The 21,717-nt window shown below is 38.3% G+C and overlaps 1 protein-coding gene across 2 annotated transcripts; it reads left to right on the top strand.

Moving 5' to 3' along the window:
- Positions 1–1,598: 1,598 nt before the first annotated feature.
- Positions 1,599–20,350, top strand: SOX30 (SRY-box transcription factor 30). Of its 2 annotated transcripts, XM_008147675.3 has the most exons (5): positions 1,616–2,687; positions 4,291–4,530; positions 6,089–6,268; positions 8,520–9,012; positions 19,924–20,350. In XM_008147675.3, the coding sequence occupies exons 1-5, from the start codon at positions 1,685–1,687 to the stop codon at positions 20,303–20,305; spliced, it is 2,298 nt and encodes a 765-aa protein (XP_008145897.2). In that variant the 5' UTR covers positions 1,616–1,684; the 3' UTR covers positions 20,306–20,350. The 2 variants fall into 2 exon arrangements, with proteins under 2 accessions (XP_008145898.2, XP_008145897.2); XM_008147676.3 differs by lacking the exon at positions 8,520–9,012 and having other exon boundaries at positions 1,599–2,687; positions 19,924–20,042.
- The last annotated feature ends 1,367 nt before the right edge of the window (positions 20,351–21,717 follow it).

Here is a 21,717-nt window from a genome sequence, read left to right as displayed (position 1 = left end):
ATTAGGCCAGACATTAGATTCACAATGCTACGCTTCTAATTTGGGGGGAAATATAGTTTTACTATGAAAATACGTTATGTGAATATGTAATGGGTTTATATTGATATCTTAAACTACTTGACAACTAAATATTTTTTAAAGTCCTCAGTTCTTATTTATATGGCAAATAAATATAAAGCCACATAAATAAAAGCTCTTTGTACTCTTCAATCATTTTTGTGGGTATAAAGTTTCTTGAGATAGAAAAGTTTGAAACCACTGCCTTTGTGTACCTGCTAGATGTGAGAACTCCTGTTCGCCATGTATAACAACAGGAATTAGAAATAGAATTGAGACAGGTCTTCTTTCAGAGATAACCTGTCTTGGTTAAAAATATAATCTGCTTCAAGATAAATGTATAGCTTTTAGTTGGGACATCATTTAGAAATGTAGCAAATGTTAATACAAGATTTTCCCCCCTTTTCCTTGGTGATTTTTGGTAAGAGTTTTAAAAGAGGTGATGAGGTATGACTACATAAAGGAGATTTGACCTGATTTTCAGAGTCAAGAGAATACTTCTCTGAGAATGTGCCAGTTGAGCTCAAAACGAAAGATGAGCTGAAGGAGGACTAGTATTGGGGGCATATCCGAAGGCCTTGGAGGTAGGAGAGAGAATGATGAGAAGCCCAAAGGGTCAGAGCTACAATGGTGACTAGTAGTAGCACTATAGTCCAAACTATGTGGGGCTTTATAGACTTTGCCAAATACATTAAACCTTTACCAGGTGGCCAATGGGGAGCCACGGAAAATTTTAGGAGAGGGGGATATGACAAAACTGGATTTGTATTTTTGTAAGATCCCTGGGAGCTGGAGTATAGGAGATAAGAGTGAAAAGCATGGAGACTGTTTACAGGGCTACGGCATTATCCAGGTGAAAGATAGAGCCTTGGAACGCAGCAAAGGCAAGGAAACCGAAAGAAGTAGGTGAATTTGAGATGTATTGTGCAGGTCGGGCCTACAGGACTGGTGATTCAAGTTTAACTAGCACAATCGCACCAAGTTGAACACTCTTCCCAGCCAAGGAAATCAACTAATGGGGTTATTGCGAAGTTGCAAACTCCACGCCTCCCCCCGCACCCACCCTTTTCTCCTTGCATAGAATCAAATGCCCCCGTGATCCTGAGGATCTATGGTGTGTCCCGGCAGCACAAACCAACCGCGCACAAGGCTGGGTTCTCCAGGCCGCGTAAGGGACTCACGCGGTTTTATCACCGGGAGGTCAGTGGCACAGAACCGCAGTTTCCTGGGCAACACCATTGTCCGCGCTCTGGGCGGGGGAGGGGTAACTAAGAACAACGGCCATAAGAGAACTCAGGAAGAAAAGGAGAGTCAGAGAAAAAAGGGGAAAATGGGCAGCACGTGCGGCGGTCCCCGCCAGCGCCGGTGATTCGAGGACTCGGCACAAGGCGAGAGTGGAGGGCGGGAGGAGCCAGAGAGCGCGCCTCTGATTGGCGGCACCGGGGTGCTGGGACGCCTGTGATTGGGCGAGGCCGCACAGAGGCCTGCTTTTTTTTGAACCGCGTAGGGTTCTGGGTAGCAAAGGCTTTGGAAGGGTCTTAACCGAAAGAGGGAGGGGGAAGGTCGCCAACAAACGGCTGAGATCACAATCCGTCTGGGGACCAGGCCGGGGCGTTCCCCTACGTCCATGGAGAGAGCCAGGCCCGAGCCGTCGCCTCAGCCACGCCAACTGCCGCGGGCGACCCCGCCGCGTCCGCTGCGCCCCGCTCCGCCCCAGCTGCCAGTCGAGGGCACCCCCTTTCGCCCTCAGTCGCCCCCAGCCCCGTGCGCGGCCGCCATCGCGACCGTGGCCTCGCCGTGCGGGGAAGTACCGGCGTCGGGCGTACAGCCCTCCGTACGGCGGCTGCTACAGGTGAAGCCGGAGCAGGTGCTGCTGCTGCCGCCAGGGCCACCACTGCCTCCGGCCGGGGACGAAGACGCCGCCGCCGCCTCGCCCGCGCAGGCGCGGCTGCTGCAGTTGAGGCCGGAGGTGCTGCTGCTGCCGCCGCCGCCACCGCCCACATCCGAGGGCGCACCCTGCAAGCCCGAGTTGCACCCGGTGCCGCCCCGGGTGCTGCAGGTCAAGGCGGAGAAGCAGGAGCTGGGGCCCGGCTTGGATCCCTCCGTGGGGCCTCGGAGGGCTGTCGAGGCGAGCCCGAGGGCCTCCAGGACGGCCAAGGTGGAAGGCCCTGGGTCGGCCCTGGACAGTCGCCGAGGGGACCAGAAGAAGAGCAAGTTGGAGGCGGAGGAGGTCATGAGGGCCGCGGAGAAAGGCGGGGAAGGCAAAAGCCTGATGACGGCCATCAGAGAAAGAATCATCAAAACGGAGGAGCCCGAGAGACTCCACGAGGACTGCAGACTCGACAGGGAGCCCGCGTCTAATGGGCTGGTCCATGGCAGCAAGGAGGTCATCCTGGCCCAGCCGTCCAGCGCCTTTGGGCCGCACCAGCAAGACCTCAGGATCCCTTTGACTCTCCACACGGTCTCCCCTGGGGCCCAGATCCAATTTCAGGGACCTCCACCTTCAGAGCTGATACGATTGACCAAGGTCCCCTTGACACCGGTGCCTATTAAAATGCAATCCTTACTGGAGCCTTCTGTAAAAATTGAAACCAAAGATGTCCCGCTCACCGTGCTTCCCTCAGATGCAGGTATTAGACGGCAGGGGAATCTGGTTTTCAGATTTCGTCTATGTTGCCCCATAGCTGACATGTCAGCAGTTCAGAAGCCTAAACTAGAAAAATAAAATCATGGAACTGATTCTTTTCAGGGCAAAGTCTTCACAGGTATCACTTCTGATTGACTTGTACATATACCAGTAAAATACACTAACACGTTCAAGATTACCAAACATTTTTTTAAAAATCTAAGGTCCAACGAAGTTGAGATTTAGATGTGACAAATGTTTACACACAAAAATAGAAATATTTTTGCTAGGTAATACAAAGCCCTCGGTTTATATGTTACAGATAATATTTTAAAATATTATAGTAGATCAATATTTTACATGTATCAAGAAGCCAAAGAAAAAAATGTGTTTAATGAAAAGATGGTTATTATTAAAATAAAATAATTTAGAGGTGATTTTTCTTCTTTAAAAAGGAACAGTAGACATTGTTCTGGAAGAAAACAGTACATGATTAAATGTAACATTTTAGAATTATAAAAGCTAAGGATTTAGAGAAATTTGGAAAATGAAAATACTGTAGAATAAGCTAAAAAATCTTTTCAAAGAAGTGACTATACTTACAGTGGTAACAACTACAAGTAGATATTTTATTCTATCCATTATTTCCAAATATATAGTTAGAAAATTTCTTATTTTAAGGTTTCAGACAAAACACTATGCCAATGAATGTCATAAGTTATATTAATCTTCATGTTTTCATTAACTTTCACATTTATTGTTTTTGTTACTTTATTGATTCTCTTCACTCAACCCTCTTATTTTTAACTTCAGTAGTTTTTAAATGTTATTTTTGTTTTTTAAAGGAAAGGGAAAGCTTTCTTTATAATACTTATTTCATCCTTTGTGCATTACAACATTGTTCATATATCAAGTAACCCTAAAGAGAAACAATATAAGAAGTTCATAGACAGTTGTTTTTGATGAATTATGTAAGAGATAAGAATTTAGTCAGCTTACTTGATTGTAATATCAACTGGATCTGTGATTCTTAAAAAGTCACTTTTCTTATTTTCCTCCCAGGACATGGGACTAGTGTTGTTGACCCATATTGGTAGGAGTTTCACCTTCTTAATGAAATATAACTAATACAATATTGTAATATTATAAGTATTTTGCTTGAATGGACACTAAAATGGCATGTAAATGAGTTCCTTGAAACATTTTGGGAACGCCTACCTAGTGCTAGGATTATAGTCATCAATTAAGTCATAGTTCTTGTCCCCCATTAATAGAATAGTTTTTAATGGGAAATAAATGGTAATGATTGTTAGAGGTATTGATAAAGCTCAAAGAAGTAATAATCCAGCAGTTTATTGTCTTCAACATTATTCCACAATATCTTATTATTATTTTGAGAAAAAGAAGAGTCATTCTAAACTATAGTTTAGAATGCTGAGTTCAGGGGTAATGAGGAGTTCTGGAACACTGGCAGTTCTTTGGCTATATTCGAGTGTATATTTTCTCCAGATAGTTAAAAAATAAAAATGGAGGTGCATTTCATTTTAAAATTGTGTGTGAGTGTGTGTGAAACACATTAATTTAGTCTCTTAATTTTTGTCATGTAGGAATACCAGATACTCCCTTCAGTAAAGACAGAAATGGCCATGTGAAGCGACCCATGAATGCATTTATGGTTTGGGCAAGGATCCACCGGCCAGCACTAGCCAAAGCTAACCCAGCAGCTAACAATGCAGAAATCAGTGTCCAGCTTGGGTTAGAGTGGAACAAACTTAGTGAAGAACAAAAGAAACCTTATTATGATGAAGCACAAAAGATTAAAGAAAAGCACAGAGAGGAATTTCCTGGTAATTAAATGAATAAAGCTTCTAATTTCTTTTAAATCAATTTATTTAGGTAAAGATTTGCTTAGGCTGAGATTGAAAGACAAAATGTGTAATCTTTTGTCTAATCTGATATGTACAATAATGAACAATGGCTAATATTATACTAATGATTGAATTGATACTGGGCATAAGTTTCCTTAAACCGAACCAATTAGAGGGCTATCTAGTCTTATTTGTTAACTAATGCAAACCAGGGACATACAGTTTTATTGTGTTTTTGATTAAATATGTAGATATAAACTTATGAAGATAAAAGCTCCAGGATTCTAGGCTATAGTTTTATAAACATACTAGAAAACAAAATTTTAAAATTATAGCAATAGAAAAAAAAAAGCATGCACACTTAAAGGCAATGAGAATGCAGGGATTTGCACCATGCTCTATTTTAATATTATATGATTATCAGGACATAGTTCTGCCTTTTGATTGATAGATTTATCCTCATCATGATTTAATTTGAAATGAATTCTGATTTCTTCCCCAGCAGTGGGGACATTAAGATTAAGCCTGGGCCCTGCCAGCATGGCTCAGTGGTTGAACATCGACCTATGAACCAGGAAGGTCATGGTTCAATTCCTAGTCGGGGCACATGCCTGGGTTGTGGGCTCAATCCCCAGTATGTGGCATGCAGGAGATAGCCAATCAATGATTCCCATCATTGATGTTTCCATCTCTCTCTCCCTCTCCCTTCCTCTCTGAAATCAATACAAAAATATATATTTTTTAAAAAAAGATTAAGCTTGGGATAGCAGCCAGCGTAACTGTGCATGGTAGAAAAAGAATTATTTTTTTCTAAAGTATGATCAAAGAGGTTCTGGGGGTGGGAAGTCAGAGGCAGCAATTATAGGGAACCAGCAATTCTCCCGGTTATACTGTAGCTATAACTGCCATAATGCCACTCTTCTGACTTTGGAAGGAAATTTAGTTATTTGTGGACTTGGAGACTGCCAAGTCTAGGCGAGTGAATCTTCCTAAATTAGGCATAAAAATAGTGATTGCTCATTATGACCATTTCAGTGTAAGATATAGGCAATTGTATCTTAGAGAAAGTAAGGAAACAGGAGGAGACAGATACTGTCTTACTGGGGCATTGTTTTATAGGTAGCGGGAAAGCTTTGGGATTCAGACTTATTGCTTTTACTTACTAAGATTCCATGTGTTTGGATATATGACATTTGACTTTAATTTCTTTGAATTATCACAATGTTGGCCACTACTTAGAAGCTATATGGATATATATGCTAAAATGCATAAAAATAGTATTATAGAGCTGGAAAAGATACTTGAGACAATAACTTATTTTTAAAAAACTTAGCTAACAATGCAGAAATCAGTGTCCAGGTTTTCAGTTGTTAGTATGGAAAATAATACAATAATTAATAAATACTAATACAAGAATAAACTTTTGCCTACTTACAACTGTAGACCTACTTTTGCCCCAGCCTATGTGTAAAGAACTATTTAAAGGCTATATAGGGTCCATGTGTTCAAATTAAAAATAGTTTCTTTTCTTCTATAGGTTGGGTTTATCAGCCTCGGCCAGGGAAGCGAAAACGCTTCCCTCTAAGTGTTTCCAATGTATTTTCTGGTACCACACAGAACATCACCTCTCCAAATCCTACAACCATTTATCCTTACCGATCCCCTACCTACTCTGTGGTAATTCCCAGCCTACAAAACACCATCATTCATCCAGTTGGTGAGTTGGTTTTATTGTAGATTATGAATCTTTAAATAGCTGTGTGAAAATTTTACCTCAAGTTGAAATTTTGCTTCTGTTAGCTTAAGAATTTAGAAAAACAGTATTAAGGGGAGGAATGGAGAAAGTGAAAACATTAAATCAGAGGAGGAAAATTTTCAGTAGACGTCAAAGAACTTGGTTTGCCAGAGTGGCAAAGATACCATGTGTAAAGCCTCAGACCTTTTAAGCAAATCAGGATGAGCCCATAGAATAGGCAGGGAATGCAGGGAATGTCTGAGGTCACTCAGTAGGAAATAGGAGTGTCTTTTTACTATCAGCATGAAAGAATGCCTTACTAATGGGGTATGAGGTACCCTGTCCTGGAATTTAGTAATGATGACTGATCATTAAGACTGTTATCTTGCTGCTCTAGAAAAGCAATGGAAGTAATCTATTTTCTACCAAATATTTGTCTCGTTATATTGTCTTTCCCTAAATTTCTTCTCTTTTATGAGTTCTTTACAACCTTTTTGTCTGTTGCATTTAAGAACCCCAAATTAAGAATCTAGTAGCAAAACTTGTTATAGAGCTATCCATCATTGGTTTGTTCTTCCAGAACATATTTTAACCACATATTAGAGCTTTATACATCCACTATCTAAAGCTACCTGCTCAGATCCTCTGGTAATAAAGCCACCTCTATGTGCTGAGAGATTTAGATATCTTGAAAGTTGACTTATTAGAATTTTATGCATTTTCACCTCTTTTTCTGTAACAGTTTAGCAATTGATAGCAACCAAGTCACATTCAGTATGTCAGGGCTGAAAAGAAAGATGCAGAAAGCGCTGATTTTATATCCTTGTTCTTTCCCAGCCCAGTCAGGCACTTTTACCCTCCCCTATTGGCAGGATCTCTTTAAGCCTGTATTTCTACGTAGGCTTAATTATGCTTTTGTTAACTTACTTTGTTTTGTCTGTTATGTTATTTATGGTTTCTGTTTTCACAATCTGTTTCTTCTCTTAATTCCTTTTTCTAAAACCTTTCCCTTCCATCTGCTTTTACTCACCATTAAATGCTATATATTTGCACAGGGACAAATATATCAATGTTCTTATTTGAGGCAGCTGACAGTTTTATACAATATACAGTTGACCTTTAAACAACACGGGTTTGAATTGCATGTATCCACTTATGCATAGATATTTTCCCCAATAAATCCAGTAGGCTCTCTGTATCAGCCAGCTTTACATCCACGATTCAACCAATAGTAAATACTATTTTCGATCAATGGGTCAGCTGAGCATCCTCAGATTTTGGTATTCGAGGGGGTCCTGAAACCAATCTTCATTGGATACCAAGGGCGGACTGTATTTTATGCAATTCTGAGGAAAGACAATTACCAGGGAAGATCAAATACAGTTGTTTTACCTGTATTTAAAAATTCTGCCATATCTGTCATGCCCTGCTGCAATAAGATTCCTTTCATATCTACCACAAATTAACCCGTGGCAAATCCTGTTCTCACTTGGGAATTTCCCACTGTATTCACATTGAATGCAATAAACTGAAAAAATTTTACTAATTGCTTCTTTAGCTTTTTCAATTAAAAAATTAAATGCCATTCATAATTTAGTTTAATATATAGAAGTATACAAAATAAAATAAAAATTATGCATGCCACTACACTGAAACCTCTATTAATATTAAAAATAAATTAATATATTAGATAATAGAAAATTCAAACAGTATTGACAAATATAAAATGAAAATCTGGCTTTTTCTTCTGCTTCACTGCCCTGTCTCTCCTCCCAGATATCCGCTCCTTAAAAGTAACCTCTGTCAGTGGTTTCATATTACTTATTTTAGAAACACTTATATATACATGCCAACATTCCATGTTTTTGTCTTGTATTTCATCACTCAATAATTTTATTCATTAAAAAATAGTTGAGCATCTATTCAATGTCAAGAAGAATTTAGAGCCCTGGAGATAACAGCAGTGAACAAAACAAAAGGTCTCTCTTCTCATGGCACTTAGAATCTAGGTGAGAAAGAGAAACCAAACAATATAAAATAAATAAACAAGGATGACTTCAGTTTTTTCAAAATGCTATGAAGGAATTAAATAGAGGGGATTGATATTGGTGATGCTGTTAGGTAAGGTGGTTACTAAGGCTTCTGGTTAAAGAGTTTATTAAATTAAACTGAAACATGAAAAACATGGAGTGACTCAATTAATGCTTGACCTATGCTCTTTTTTCTTCTGAAGGTGAAGCCGCACCTGCCATCCAGTTGCCCACACCTGCAGTCCAGCGTCTAAGCCCCATCACACTTTTCCAGCCTGCCGTCTCCAGTACTGCCCAGGTGGCCGTCCAGGCTCCAAATCTGCCCCTCCGCCCAGCGCTCTCACCCCAGCGCTTTGCTGGGCCCTCCCAAACGGACACTCATCAGCTGCATTCTGGAGCCAGTCACTCTGTAAAGAGACCTACACCTGTCTCTCCGGAGAGCACCAATAGGATTCCAGCTAGTGCAAGTACTGCCCATGCCAGATTTGCAGCCTCGCCCATCCAACCTCCCAAGGAGTATCCAAGCGTTTCCACTTGTCCCAGAGGTGCTCCAATCCCTCAGGCTCCTCCTCTTCCACACTCACATGTCTACCAGACCCCTGCCCTTGGCCATCCAGCCACACTATTTGGGACACCACCTCGATTCTCTTTTCATCATCCTTACTTCCTGCCTGGACCTCACTACTTCCCATCAAGGTAAATGAACTTTTATTTCTTTTCACCTACAAATACATCTAATGAATTTTCATTTCTGAAGGCATCTCTTTTTTACTGAAAAAGGGACTTTCTCAATTCTGCTTGGAGTCTAATTTAGATTAGAGGCTGAATAGGGGCCAAGCAGTTAACATAAATACATGAAGGGGCCTAAATAAGGACTGGGGGAGCCAAAGGGAGTACATGCCCCATCTAATGGGGCAATTGCTTCAGCTCTAGCCAACTGTTGCCACATGAAATATGGGTGCCAGTGTTGCCAGATCTGATTTTTCATGAGAAAATAGTTATAATGGACATTAAGATTATTTAGTCATCCCCCCTTACTGTATAGACCTGTGTTTCTCAAATGTTATATGTATATATATGAATTACATGTGATCTTGTTAAAATCACATGTAATTCATATATATTTAGAATTGTTTAGCATATCAACTGCAGATTCTGAGTTGGTAGGTCTGGTGTATTTCATTTAAGAATGTCAAAGCAGTAGGTCAGCTATAAACATTAAACTGCATATAGTTTTCCAAAAGAGAAGACCAGCTTTGTAAATTATAACATTGTTTGCTTTTCTAACTTCTACCTGTATGTATCTGATGATAATTTCCCCAAGGAAATGGATAATCTTACTAATGCTTGTTTAGATAGCATATTTCAGTAAAATCCAGCCTGGCTAAATAACAAATTTAATTGAGTCCCCCTCAATTCTCTTATTGTCTCTGCTCCCAACTGATAACAGAATCTTCTATAAAGAATATTCTCTTCTACTCCAATCCACTCATGTGTAGAATTATTCAATCATTTCAATACCATAATTGAAATGACATTTGCTATACATATCAATTATATAAATATATATCAAATATAAATATTTTCCAGAAGTCCATTTTGCCCTGTATATCTAAAGTAAAAATCAAAGAGGTTAGCCAATATAATCAAGGAGTTATTTTCTAAAACACAATGACTTAGAAGTACTGATCCCTAGCTCTGAGAGCTAACATCTTTCTCCCTTCAAATCTTAACAAATCTTAACCATCTTTATACTGTGCTTATTGAAACAATCTCTTCCTGTACTACATTAATTTCTCAGTTTAGTTCTTTTTTTATCCCCTCACCCTTTCACCTCTTCTTTCTCCTCCTTACAGTATTTATAGTTTTACAAAGAGATATCTAGGATATTTTCTTGTTGGCCATTGAGTAAATAATTGTATTTAAAAGTTTATTGAAATTATGTATATAAAAAGGATGTAAAAGACAAATGGGAACTTGTTAGTTTAAAATATATAGAAAATATAATCATATATATATTTATGCATATATACCGTATTCACATACATACATACATATACATGTATTGGAAGCTAAGTCCAAAGAATTCCCAGGTTTATGAGAATATATAGAATCTTAACTGTAAAATTTCAAAACAGCATATCAAGGTTAAAAGCAATTATCCTTTACCTTTGTTTGGGTTATAAGTCTATTTAAGAATTTGATTGAAGTTGTGGACCATTTCCCATAATAATGCACATCTACAGATATATACAATGTTTTGCATAAATCTTATGGAGGAGGGAACTTAAAGGCTCCAAACAAATATGTTAGACTTAGCTAACATGGAATACCTTCTGCTGTAACTATCTAGAAATATGAAACTTAAATATTAACAATTTAATACCTACCTGAACTTATCATTTCCTTTGCTGTGTGGAAGTTTTTTAGTTTGATGTAGGGACATGTGCTTATTTTTGCTTTTGGTGTAAAATTCAAAATATCATCGCCAAGGCCAATGTGAAGGAGCTTACTGCCTCTGTTTTCTTCTTAGAGTTTTATGTTCTTACTAGAGGCCTGGTGCACGAATTTGTGCACCAGTGGGGTCCCTCGGCCTGGCCTGTAGGATTGGGCTGAAACCAGCTCTCTGACATCCCCAAGGGGTTCTTGATTGTGAGAGGGCACAGGCCAGGCCGAGGGATCCCACTGGTGCACAATCAGGGCGGGGGAGTGACGTGGGAAGTTGGCCAGCTGGAGAGGGACCGTGGGAGGACTCCAGGGCATGTCTGGCCCGTCTTGCTCAGTCCTGATTGGCCAGACCGCAGCAGCAAGCTAACCTACCGGTCGGAGTGTCTGTCCCCTGGTGGTCAGTGCACGTCATAGCAAGCGGTTGAGCAGCTTTAGCATATCATTAGCATATTACGCTTTGATTGGTTGAACGGATGATCGGACAACCAGACATTTAGCATATTAGGCTTTTATTATATAGGATATTTAAGTCTTTAATCCATTTTGAGTTGATTTTTGTGTTGTGATATAATAGAGGGGTCCAGTTTCATTCTTTTGCATGTGGCAATCTAGTTTTCCATTTACTGAAGACATTATTTCCCCCCATATATTCTTGGCTCCTTTGTCATAAGTTAACTGATCATACACATGTGGGCTTATATCTGGGCTCTCTATTTTATTCCATTGACCTATGTATCTATTTAATGATAATAGCATACTGTTTTGATTATGTAGCTTTGTAATATAATTTTAAACTAGGGAGTATAATGCCTCCAGATTTGTTGCTCTTTGTCAAAATTGCTTTGGCTATTGTGATTCCATACAAATTTTAGAATTGTTTGCTCTGTCTCTAAAAAATATGCCATTGGAAGTTTGATAGTCATTGCATTGAATCTGTAGATTGCTTTGGATAGTGTAGAAATTTTAACAACATTATTTACTCCAATCTATGAACATGGAATATTTTCCCATTTATTTGTGTTTTCTTCAATCTCTTTCATTAGTGTCTCATAGTTTTCAGTGTTTTAGTCTTTTACCTCCTCGGCTAAATTTATTCTTAGGTATTTTATCCTTTTTGATGCATTTATAGATGGGATTATTTTCTTAATTTTTTTGAGATTTTGTTATTTGTGTATAGAAACACAACTGGTTTTTGTTTATTGATTCTGTATCCTGCAAATTTATTGAATTAATTGATTAGTTCCAACAGTTTTTTGGGTGGAATCTTTAGGGGTTTCTATATATAATGTCATCTACTAATAGAGACAGTTTTATGGTTTTTTTCTTGCCTAATTGCTCTTGCTATGACTTCTAATACTATGTTGAAAAAAAGTGGCAAGAGTGGGTATCTTTGTCTTATTTCAGCTTTTCAATGTTATCTTTGAATACTTAACTTTAAATAATGGATAGAAAACTATACATCCAAAAATGGGATGAAGATCAGTAATGAACTAGAAGACTGTACAATACTTTGAACCAAGTATATCTAAATATATACATATAAAATACTTCATCTAACAACAAAATATATTTTTTTCTTAAGTGCACATGACATATTCTGTAGGATAGACCATATGTTAGATCATACGATAAGTCTCAAAAACTTTAAAAGATTGAAATCATACATAGTTTCTTCTCCAGTTATGATGGAATAAAACTAGTAATCAATAACAGAAAAAAACAGAAAAATTTACAAGTATATGGAAATTAAACAACACACTCTTAAACAACCAATGGTCAAATAAGCCATCATAAAGGAAATTTAAAAATACTTTGAGAAGAATGAAAATGAAAATACAACATACAAAAACGTAAGGGATTTTATAGTGAAAGCAGTGCTGATAGAGAAGTTTATAACTGCAATGGCCTATATTTAAAAAGAAAGATCTCGCCCGACCAGTGTGGTTCAGTGGTTGAGCTTCAACCTATGAACCAGGAGGCCACGCTTGGATTCCCAGTCAGGGCACATGCCTGGGTTGTGGGCTCAATCCCCGGTGTGGGGTGTGCAGGAGGCAGCCAATCAATGATTCTCTTTCATCATTGATGTTTCTATCTCTCTCTTTGTCTCCCTTCCTCTCTCTCTAAAATCAATAAAAACATATTTAAAAAAAAAGAAAGATCTTGCCCTGACCGGTTTGGCTCAGTGGATCGAGCGTCCGCCTGCGGACCGGGGGGTCCCAGGTTCGATTCCGGTCAAGGGCATGTACCTTGGTTGCGGGCACATCCCCAGTGCGGGGTGTGCAGGAGGCAACTGATCGATGTTTCTCTCTCATCGATGTTTCTGGCTCTCTATCCCTCTACCTTCCTCTCTGTAAAAAAATCAATAAAATATATTAAAAAGGAAAGAAAACCCAAAGCTAGCAGAAGGAAGGAAATAATAATGATTTGAGATAAATGAAATAAAGGATAGAAAAACAATAGAGAATTTCATGAAATAGAGAAAAGTCAACAAAAGTTGATCTTTTGAAAAGATCAATAAAATTGACAAAACCTTTAGCTAGACTAAGATAAAAAAGAAAGAAAACATATAGCCCTGACCAAGTAGCTCAGTAGGTTAGAGTGTCACTCCTATATGCCAAGGTGGTGTGGGTTTGATCTCAGGTCAGGGCACATACAGGGGTCAACCAATGAATGCATACTAGTCAATAAGTGGAACAATAAATTGATATTTTTCTCTCTCTCCTCTCCCCTCCCTCCCTCATTTCTCTCTTTCTCCCTCTCTCCCTTCCTCTCTCTCTCAAATCAATGAATAAAAAATTTTTAAAAAGAAAGAAGACATAAATTATGAAAATCAGGTATGAAATTGGTTACATTACTTCTGACCTTAGAGGTATAAAAATGATCATAGAATAATACAGTGAATAATTATACATCAACTAGTTAGGCAACAAAGATGAAATGGACAAATACATGAATTACCAAAACTGACTTAAGAAGAAACAGAAAATCTGATCAGACTTGTATCAAGATATTGAATCAGAAATTAAAAACCTTCCAACAAAGAAAAGCCCTGGACTAGATTGCTTCACTAGTGAATTCTATCAAACATTTAAAGAGGAATTAACATCATTGCTATCAAACTCTTATAGAAAGTGTAAGAGGGAACACTTCTAAGGCCAACATTACTCTGTTACCAAAGCTAAAGATCTCACAAGAAAGAAAATTACAGACCAATGTATCTTATGAATATAAATGTAAAATATACAAAAAAATACTAGCACCTTGAATCTAGCAGCATAGTAAAAGGATTGAAAACCAGGAACAAGTGGGATTTACCCCTGGAATGTCTATGTGGTTCAACATTTGAAAATAACTTATTACAACATTTTTCATTAATAGAGTGAAGGAACAAAACCACCTGATAATTTTAATTGATGCAGAAAAAACATTTGATAAAATCCAACACCTTTTTATGACAAAAATCAGTTCCTTATTTCAAACTTATTCAGCAAACTAGGAATATAAGGGAACTTCCTCAACATAATAAAGGACATTTATCAAAAGCCCACACTTAAATTCATATTCAATGACAGAGGACTATGATTGGGAACAAGATAAGGATGCCCACTTGTATTTCTATAAACTAGAAATGAGCAATGAGCAAAATCCAAAAAGGATATTAAGAAAACAATTTCATTTACAATAGCATCATAAAGAATACTTAGAAATAAATCTAACCAAGGAGGTACACGACTTGTAAACTGAAAAATATAAAACATTGCTGAAAGAAATTAAAGAACACTTAAATAAATGAAAAGATGTCTGTGTTCATGCATTGTAAGACTAATATTGTTAAGGTGGCAATACTTCCCAAAGTGACTTACAGAATCAGTAGAATCTCTCTTAAAATCCCAATGGCTTTTTTGCAGAAATGGAAAAGTTGATCCTAAATCATATGGAACTTTAAGTGACCTACAATCTTGAAAAAGGAGAATAAAATTGGAGCACCGATTTCAAACTTACTACAAAGCTACAGTATCAAACAATGTGGTATCAAAGCCATAGACAGGGAGAAAATATTTTTGGAAGATATAACTGATCATGGACTGTTACCCAAAATATGCAAGGAACTCTTAAGAAAATGAACAATCTTATTTAAAATGTACAAAATACCTGAATGGACACCTCATCAAAGAAGATAACAGATGGCAACTTAAGCCTTTGAAAAGGTGCTCCACATCATCATGTATCATTAGGGAATTGCAAATTTAAACACACATATATCAGAATTACCAAAATCCAAAACACTGACAACACAATGCTGGTGAGGATGTGGAGCAAAAGAAACTCTTAATTCATTGCTGGTGGGAATGTACAACCACTTTGGAAGATATTTTGGTAGTTTTTTACAAAACTAAAAATACTCTTACCATATGATCAGCAATCAACTTCTTAGTATTTATCCAAATGAATTGGAAACATCCTGTCTAATAAAAGAGTAATATGCAAATTGACCATCACTCCAACACACAAAATGGCTTCCCCCATGTGGTCAAAGATGGCTGCCCCCATGTGGACACAAGATGGCCACCAAAAGATGGCCAGCAGGGGAGGGCAGTTGGGAGGGACCAGGCCTGCAAGGGAGGGCAGTTGTGGGCGATCAGACCAGCAGGGGAGGGCAGTTAGGGGTGACCAGGCTGGCAGAGGAGGAAAGTTGGAGGTGACCGGGCCTGTAGGGAAGGGTAGTTGGGGGGGACCCAGGCCTGCAGGGGAGAGCAGTTGGGGGGACCAGGCCTTCAGGGGAGGGCAGTTAGGGGTGACCAGGCCTGCAAGGGAGGGCAGGTAGGGGCAAACAGGCTGGCAGGGGAGCAGTTAGGCATTAATCAGGCTGGCAGGCAGAAGCAGTTAGGGGCAATCAGGAAGGCAGGCAGGTGAGCTGTTGGGAGCCAGCAGTCCTGGATTGTGAGAGGGATGTCCCAGATTGGAGAGGGTGCAGGCTGGGCTGAGGGACACACACACACACACCCCCGTGCATGAATTTCGTGCACCGGGCCTCTAGTGTCTACATAAAAACCTGCATATGAATGCTTATAGCAGCTTTATTCATAAGGTGAATAGATAAACTGTGGTGCATCTAAACAATGGAATATTCTTCAGCACTAAAAAGAAATGAACTGTCAAGCCATGAAAAGACATAGAGGAACTTTACATGCATATTACCAAGTCAGAGAAACCATGAAAAATATTTTATTTTTGCTATATTTACCATTTTGTTACAGAAATTTTCATATGCAAAACAGATGGAATAATATCCATGTACCCATCATCCAACTTCAACAATTATCAACATTTTAGCTTCTTCATTTATTTATTTCCCCCTACCTTTTGGGGAAAGTGTCTTAAGTATTTTAAAGTGAATTATAGACATCATATAATTTCACCTGTAAATATATCAGTATGTATATTTACTAGTTAAGGATTTAAAAAAATGGCCTCCTACTATTTTCATACCTAAAAAATTAATAATTCCTTATTGTTTAATTTTCCTCCATTGTCTCAGAACTGCCTTTTCAAAATTGGTTTGTCTAAAGCAAGATCCAAGCAAGGAATACACATTGGATGTAATTATGGCTCTTAAGCCTCTTTCATGCTACAATAGTACTTACCTTTTTTTTTTTTAATACCATGTGTTTATTGAAGAAATAAGAAATTACCCACATCCTGAATTTGGCTTATTACATCCTTGGGTATTGTTTAACATGTTTCCCTATCACCCATTTTTCCTATAAAATGATAGTTATATCTTGTAACTGGATTAGATTTGGGTTCAGTTTTTTTCTTTTTTTTTTGCAATGATAACTCATAGGTGGTGCTTTGTACTTTGTATTGTATCACATCAAGAGGTACATAAAGTTTTTATTCGTGATGTTAGAATGATCTGTAGGTTCAGGTATTGTCAACCTGATCATAAATTTCCCCACCTAAAGTAGTGTTTCAAATATTCTCTTCTTTTTTTAAAATTTCTTTATTGATTAAGGTATCACATATTTGTCCTCATTCCCCCATTCCCATCCCAAACCCCTCCCCACACATGTCCCCACCCCCCTGTTGCCCGTGACCGCTGGTTAGGCTCATATGCATGCACACAAGTCCTTTGGTAGATCTATCCCCCTTATCCCCACCCTCCCTTACCTTCCCTCTGAGGTCCGACAGTCTGATGTATGCTTCCTTGTCTCCGGGTCTGTTCTTGTTCATCAGTCTGTGTTGTTTATCATTTCCCCTAGATGAGTGAGATCATGTGCTACTAGAAATACACTTATAAGAACTGAAAATGAGATAAACAATAATGGTTATGCTGAGAGGCAAATGAATCAGTCTGTAGTGAGTTTCTTTCTGGGCCAACAGTTCTGTTGAGTCCCAATTTCAGTGTCAAACAGTTCCTTAGTGTACATATCAGCAATGATATTTCAGTTCTGGATGGTGGACAAATGGTGGTAATGCAGGTCCAACCCTCTCCTTAGCCACTGTCTAGAAAACATAATAAATGCTTATTAGATGCTGACTAATATTATTATTCTGATAATTCTGTTTGATGCTTCTCTCACTATACCATGATGCTTCCAGTTAATCATTTTCATCTATATAACCTTCTAGGATTACCCTTGTCTTAATATTTTTTATTCTCTGAATATAACACTAACTTTTTTTAAACATACCAATATAGCCATGTGATGTTTGCATTTTAGACTTTAGGATATGCCTAGTATACACCTAGATTTTAGGCCTATTTTAAACAAATTCTCCATCAAGCCTTACATAGTATCTTGCCTATATATTTTTTCTTTTTTATTTATTTATTTATTTTTAATTTTATTGATTTTTTACAGAGAGGAAGAGAGAGGGATAGAGAGTTAGAAACATCGATGAGAGAGATACATCAATCAGCTGCCTCTTGCACACCCCCTACTGGGGATGTGCCCGAAACCAAGGTACATGCCCTTGACCGGAATCGAACCCAGGACCTTTGAGTCCGCAGGCCGACGCTCTATCCACTGAGCCAAACCGGTTTCGGCGTATCTTGCCTATATTTAGTCCAGAAAAAAAGCAGTGGTTGAATTATTTCTAGCTGATGTGAATGCTTGGTGGAGGAGATAGCTTTGAGCACCCCCTGAAGTATCATGGACGGAGGGACCTGAAGGTGGAATGGGTACAGGAGCTAAGTCATAGTAGCTGGAAACACAATTGTTCAGGACATATGCATTGAATTAAAAATGCCCGAATGAGGATGTGGCAGTAGGAACGGAAACCTGAAGCATTTTAGAAACTTGGCCTCATATTTGTGATATTTAACAAGGTCCCTGGCACTTGGAGATTTGGAGGGTGAGACACCAAACCATTGAATATAACCATATTTTCCAAGAGTTTGAGATGATAGTCTAGTACAGTGGTCGGCAAACTCATTAGTCAACAGAGCCAAATATCAACAGTACAACGATTGAAATTTCTTTTGAGAGCCAAATTTTTTAAACTTAAACTTCTTTTAACGCCACTTCTTCAAAATAGACTCGCCCAGGCCGTGGTATTTTGTGGAAGAGCCACACTCAAGGGACCAAAGAGCTGCATGTGGCTCGTGAGCCGCAGTTTGCCGACCACGGGTCTAGTATGTTCATCATACTTATGATTTTAAAGGGAAGGAAACAAAGTTGACTTTTTTTTTTTTTTTTAATGTGAGAGCATGAAATAAAACACCCACCTTATTATAGGTTTTTCTGAGATCATTATGCTTATATTATCTGTCACTAGATGGAGTCCATGAGCCCAGGGAAGTCTTGGTTGGACTTTTCTATATACTTCTTCCTGCCATTGCTGGATTCCTGTTCTGTGCCTTTGAAAGGGAGCAAAGATACTTTAAAAAGAAAAAAGTGTTTTTTTTGACAAATGGATTTGAATAGTAGAATTTTTAGATTTGCCTTTAAAAATTATCATTGTTTTTGCCTTTTAAAATATCATCAAAATAATTTTTTCCAATTCTTCACATTCCTGCCCTCCAAAAAAAATTTTTTTTTTGGAAAAGATCTTTAAAACCACAATTTAATATCAGTTCTAAATCTTTCTGGTGTTAACTGTTCTTTTTTAAAGAATATATTTGTATTGATTTCAGAGAGGAGGGAAGTGGGAGAGAGAGACAGAAACATCAATGATGAGAGACAATCATTGATCTGCTGCCTCCTGCATGCCCCACACCAGGGATTGAGCCCTCAACCAGGGCATGTGCCCTGACCAGGAATTGAATCGTGACCTTCTGGTTCATACTTTGATGCTCAACCACTGAGCTTTGTTTCAAATATTCATAAGACATTGAAGCTTGCAACAGACTCATGTATTTCAGAGGGAAGGGAGCAGGGCAGGATGCGATCAACCAAAGAACTTATATGCATATATGCATAGCCCATGGACAGAAAATAGTGTGGAGAAGGCCTGGGGAGGAGGGTGGGCACAGGGAGGAGAGGATCAATGGGAGGGGGGAAGGGGACATCTGTAATATTTTCAACAATAAAGATAAATTTTAAAAAGTATTAATAAGCCGAAACCGGTTTGGCTCAGTGGATAGAGCGTCAGCCTGCGGACTGAAGGGTCCCAGGTTCGATTCCGGTCAAGGGCATGTGCCTTGGTTGCGGGCACATCCCCGGTAGGGGGTGTGCAGGAAGCAGCTGGTCGATGTTTCTCTCTCATCGATGTTTCTAACTCTCTATCCCTCTCCCTTCCTCTCTGTAAGAAATCAATAAAATATATTTTTAAAAATATTAATAAGAACAATTATTGCTTACTGTCAGTTTTTAAAACAGCACAGCACATGCCTGTATTTCCAAAACTTTACATGGTGTCAGGCAACATGAGAGAAAGGACCAGATAAGTAATTTTTCTTTATCAATGCTGTCAAAAAGAAGCCGAAGGCTGATGATAGATAATAGTCTAGTGAGTCACCTGCTTATTACTTTGCCATTTGTTTTCTGTTAGGGCTAAGCAGTAGTAAAAGAGCAAATGAATACATGACCTGGTAGCAGAATGTTATCTTGGGAACCTTCCAGAGGATGCAGTTAAACTTGATTAATTAGTCTGTATGCGAGACAACATGTAGGCAAGGCATGATCTAATTCCTTTTTTGTCTTTCTGCTGCAGCACGTGTCCCTATAGTCGGCCTCCCTTTGGCTATGGAAATTTTCCAAGTTCAATGCCAGAATGCCTTGGTTATTATGAAGACAGGTACCAAAAACATGAGGCTATGTTTTCAGCTTTAAATAGAGACTATCCTTTCAGAGACTACCCAGAGGAACGCACACACAGTGAAGATTCTCGGAGTTGTGAGAGCATGGATGGGACCTCTTACTATAATAGTCATAGCCACAGTGGGGAAGAATTCCTAAATCCCATGCCTCAGCTGGACATCGGAGTCTTGGAGAATGTCTTAACAGCTCCTACATCAACTCCCTCTAGCATCCAGCAAGTCAATGTCACTGATAGTGATGAGGAGAAAGAAGAAAAAGTGCTCAGGAATTTATAATTTTAAAACAAATATGCACAGAAAATAAACATTTCTTAAAATATATTCTGGGTCAGTTGGTGTGAGAAAAAAAAGCCTACAATGCTTTGTTGAGAGTTTTCAGCCATGCTTTGAGGAGTCAAACCAAATGCAATTTATGCCTTCATAACGTTTTTATTAGTGAAACTGGAGTCCTGATGTTTCATCATAGGAATATTTAAGATACAAAATAGTTTATTTTTATGGAAGAAATTTGCATCAACATATATTTTCATCATTTTATCTTGGAATGTGCAAAATACCAAATCTTCACAATTATATGTGAGGGAAAAAGGAGTATGACATGACAAGTGTGATTTGTATTTTATTTCAGGATACATTATTTATTTTCTTATATGATTTTTTTGTTTGGTCTTTATGTAATATTTATGGATGTAACATTTTGAAAATATTTTGATAACTTTTATTAGTGAATTGGGACTCAGTTACTAAATTTAATTTATACTGATAACCAATTATAACTTGCAAATGTGTTTTAATGGCACCTGGGTAATTCCTTCAGCTTGATTAGTCATTTCTGTTTCTAAACATTTTCATCATCTTTTTTGGATATCTTTTTCCATTTGGTATTCATTGTTCTACTTTTGTTATAATTAAATAAATGTAGATGAAATTGTTCTTGTTGGATGTTTTCTGTTTGGGGGATAGAAATAAGCAAAATGAGTACTCTTCAAATGAGGATGGTTCCCATACCATATAGATAATTACTTTTACTTAATAGCCTCCAGAATTACAGATTCTATTAGCTCACATGAGATCTAAAACTCTATTAACAAAGATGCTGTGCACATATTCCAATGCCATTTCCAAACTCTTTACACACATATACATGTGACTTAAGCACTCATCAAAGCGGAAGGGCTCTTCCAGATGTGGTTCAAGCAGCTGTCATTAAAACCATGGCATTCATGTAGAAGCATGTTGGCATTTGTTTAATTCACAAAGAGCAAAAAAATCCTACTTGCAATGTGACTTCTTGGTAAGTGCCCACTTATGGATGGAGAGAACCTTTTTAGAAGAAGATCAGGATCACCAGAGATGGGGTTATCTACACGACACAGTGAATTGATGACCAGAAATAAACATAAAGCAATAGCTTTTCCCTCAATGATCTGTGCAACATGCAAATTGGGATCTTGTTACTTAAACCTGCTTGGAAATTGTGTATGGAAACCTGTTCTAAGCTTTTAACTTCTTCCTTGCAAAATCTGTAGTATTTGTTCATTATTGTAATACATTTCATCAGCCCTATACTTAATTGTACGTAAGATTTCCTCTTCCCAATAAAAATTTTATTTTTATATCTTATATTCTTAAATTACTCTGTGCAGTGTCATTTCAATGTGGTTAAAGAGCAAACTTGAATATTTTGT

The sequence above is a fragment of the Eptesicus fuscus genome, chromosome 6, assembly GCF_027574615.1.
Source record: "Eptesicus fuscus isolate TK198812 chromosome 6, DD_ASM_mEF_20220401, whole genome shotgun sequence".
Lineage (NCBI taxonomy): Eukaryota > Metazoa > Chordata > Mammalia > Chiroptera > Vespertilionidae > Eptesicus > Eptesicus fuscus.
This window is presented reverse-complemented; position numbering and strand designations above follow the sequence as displayed.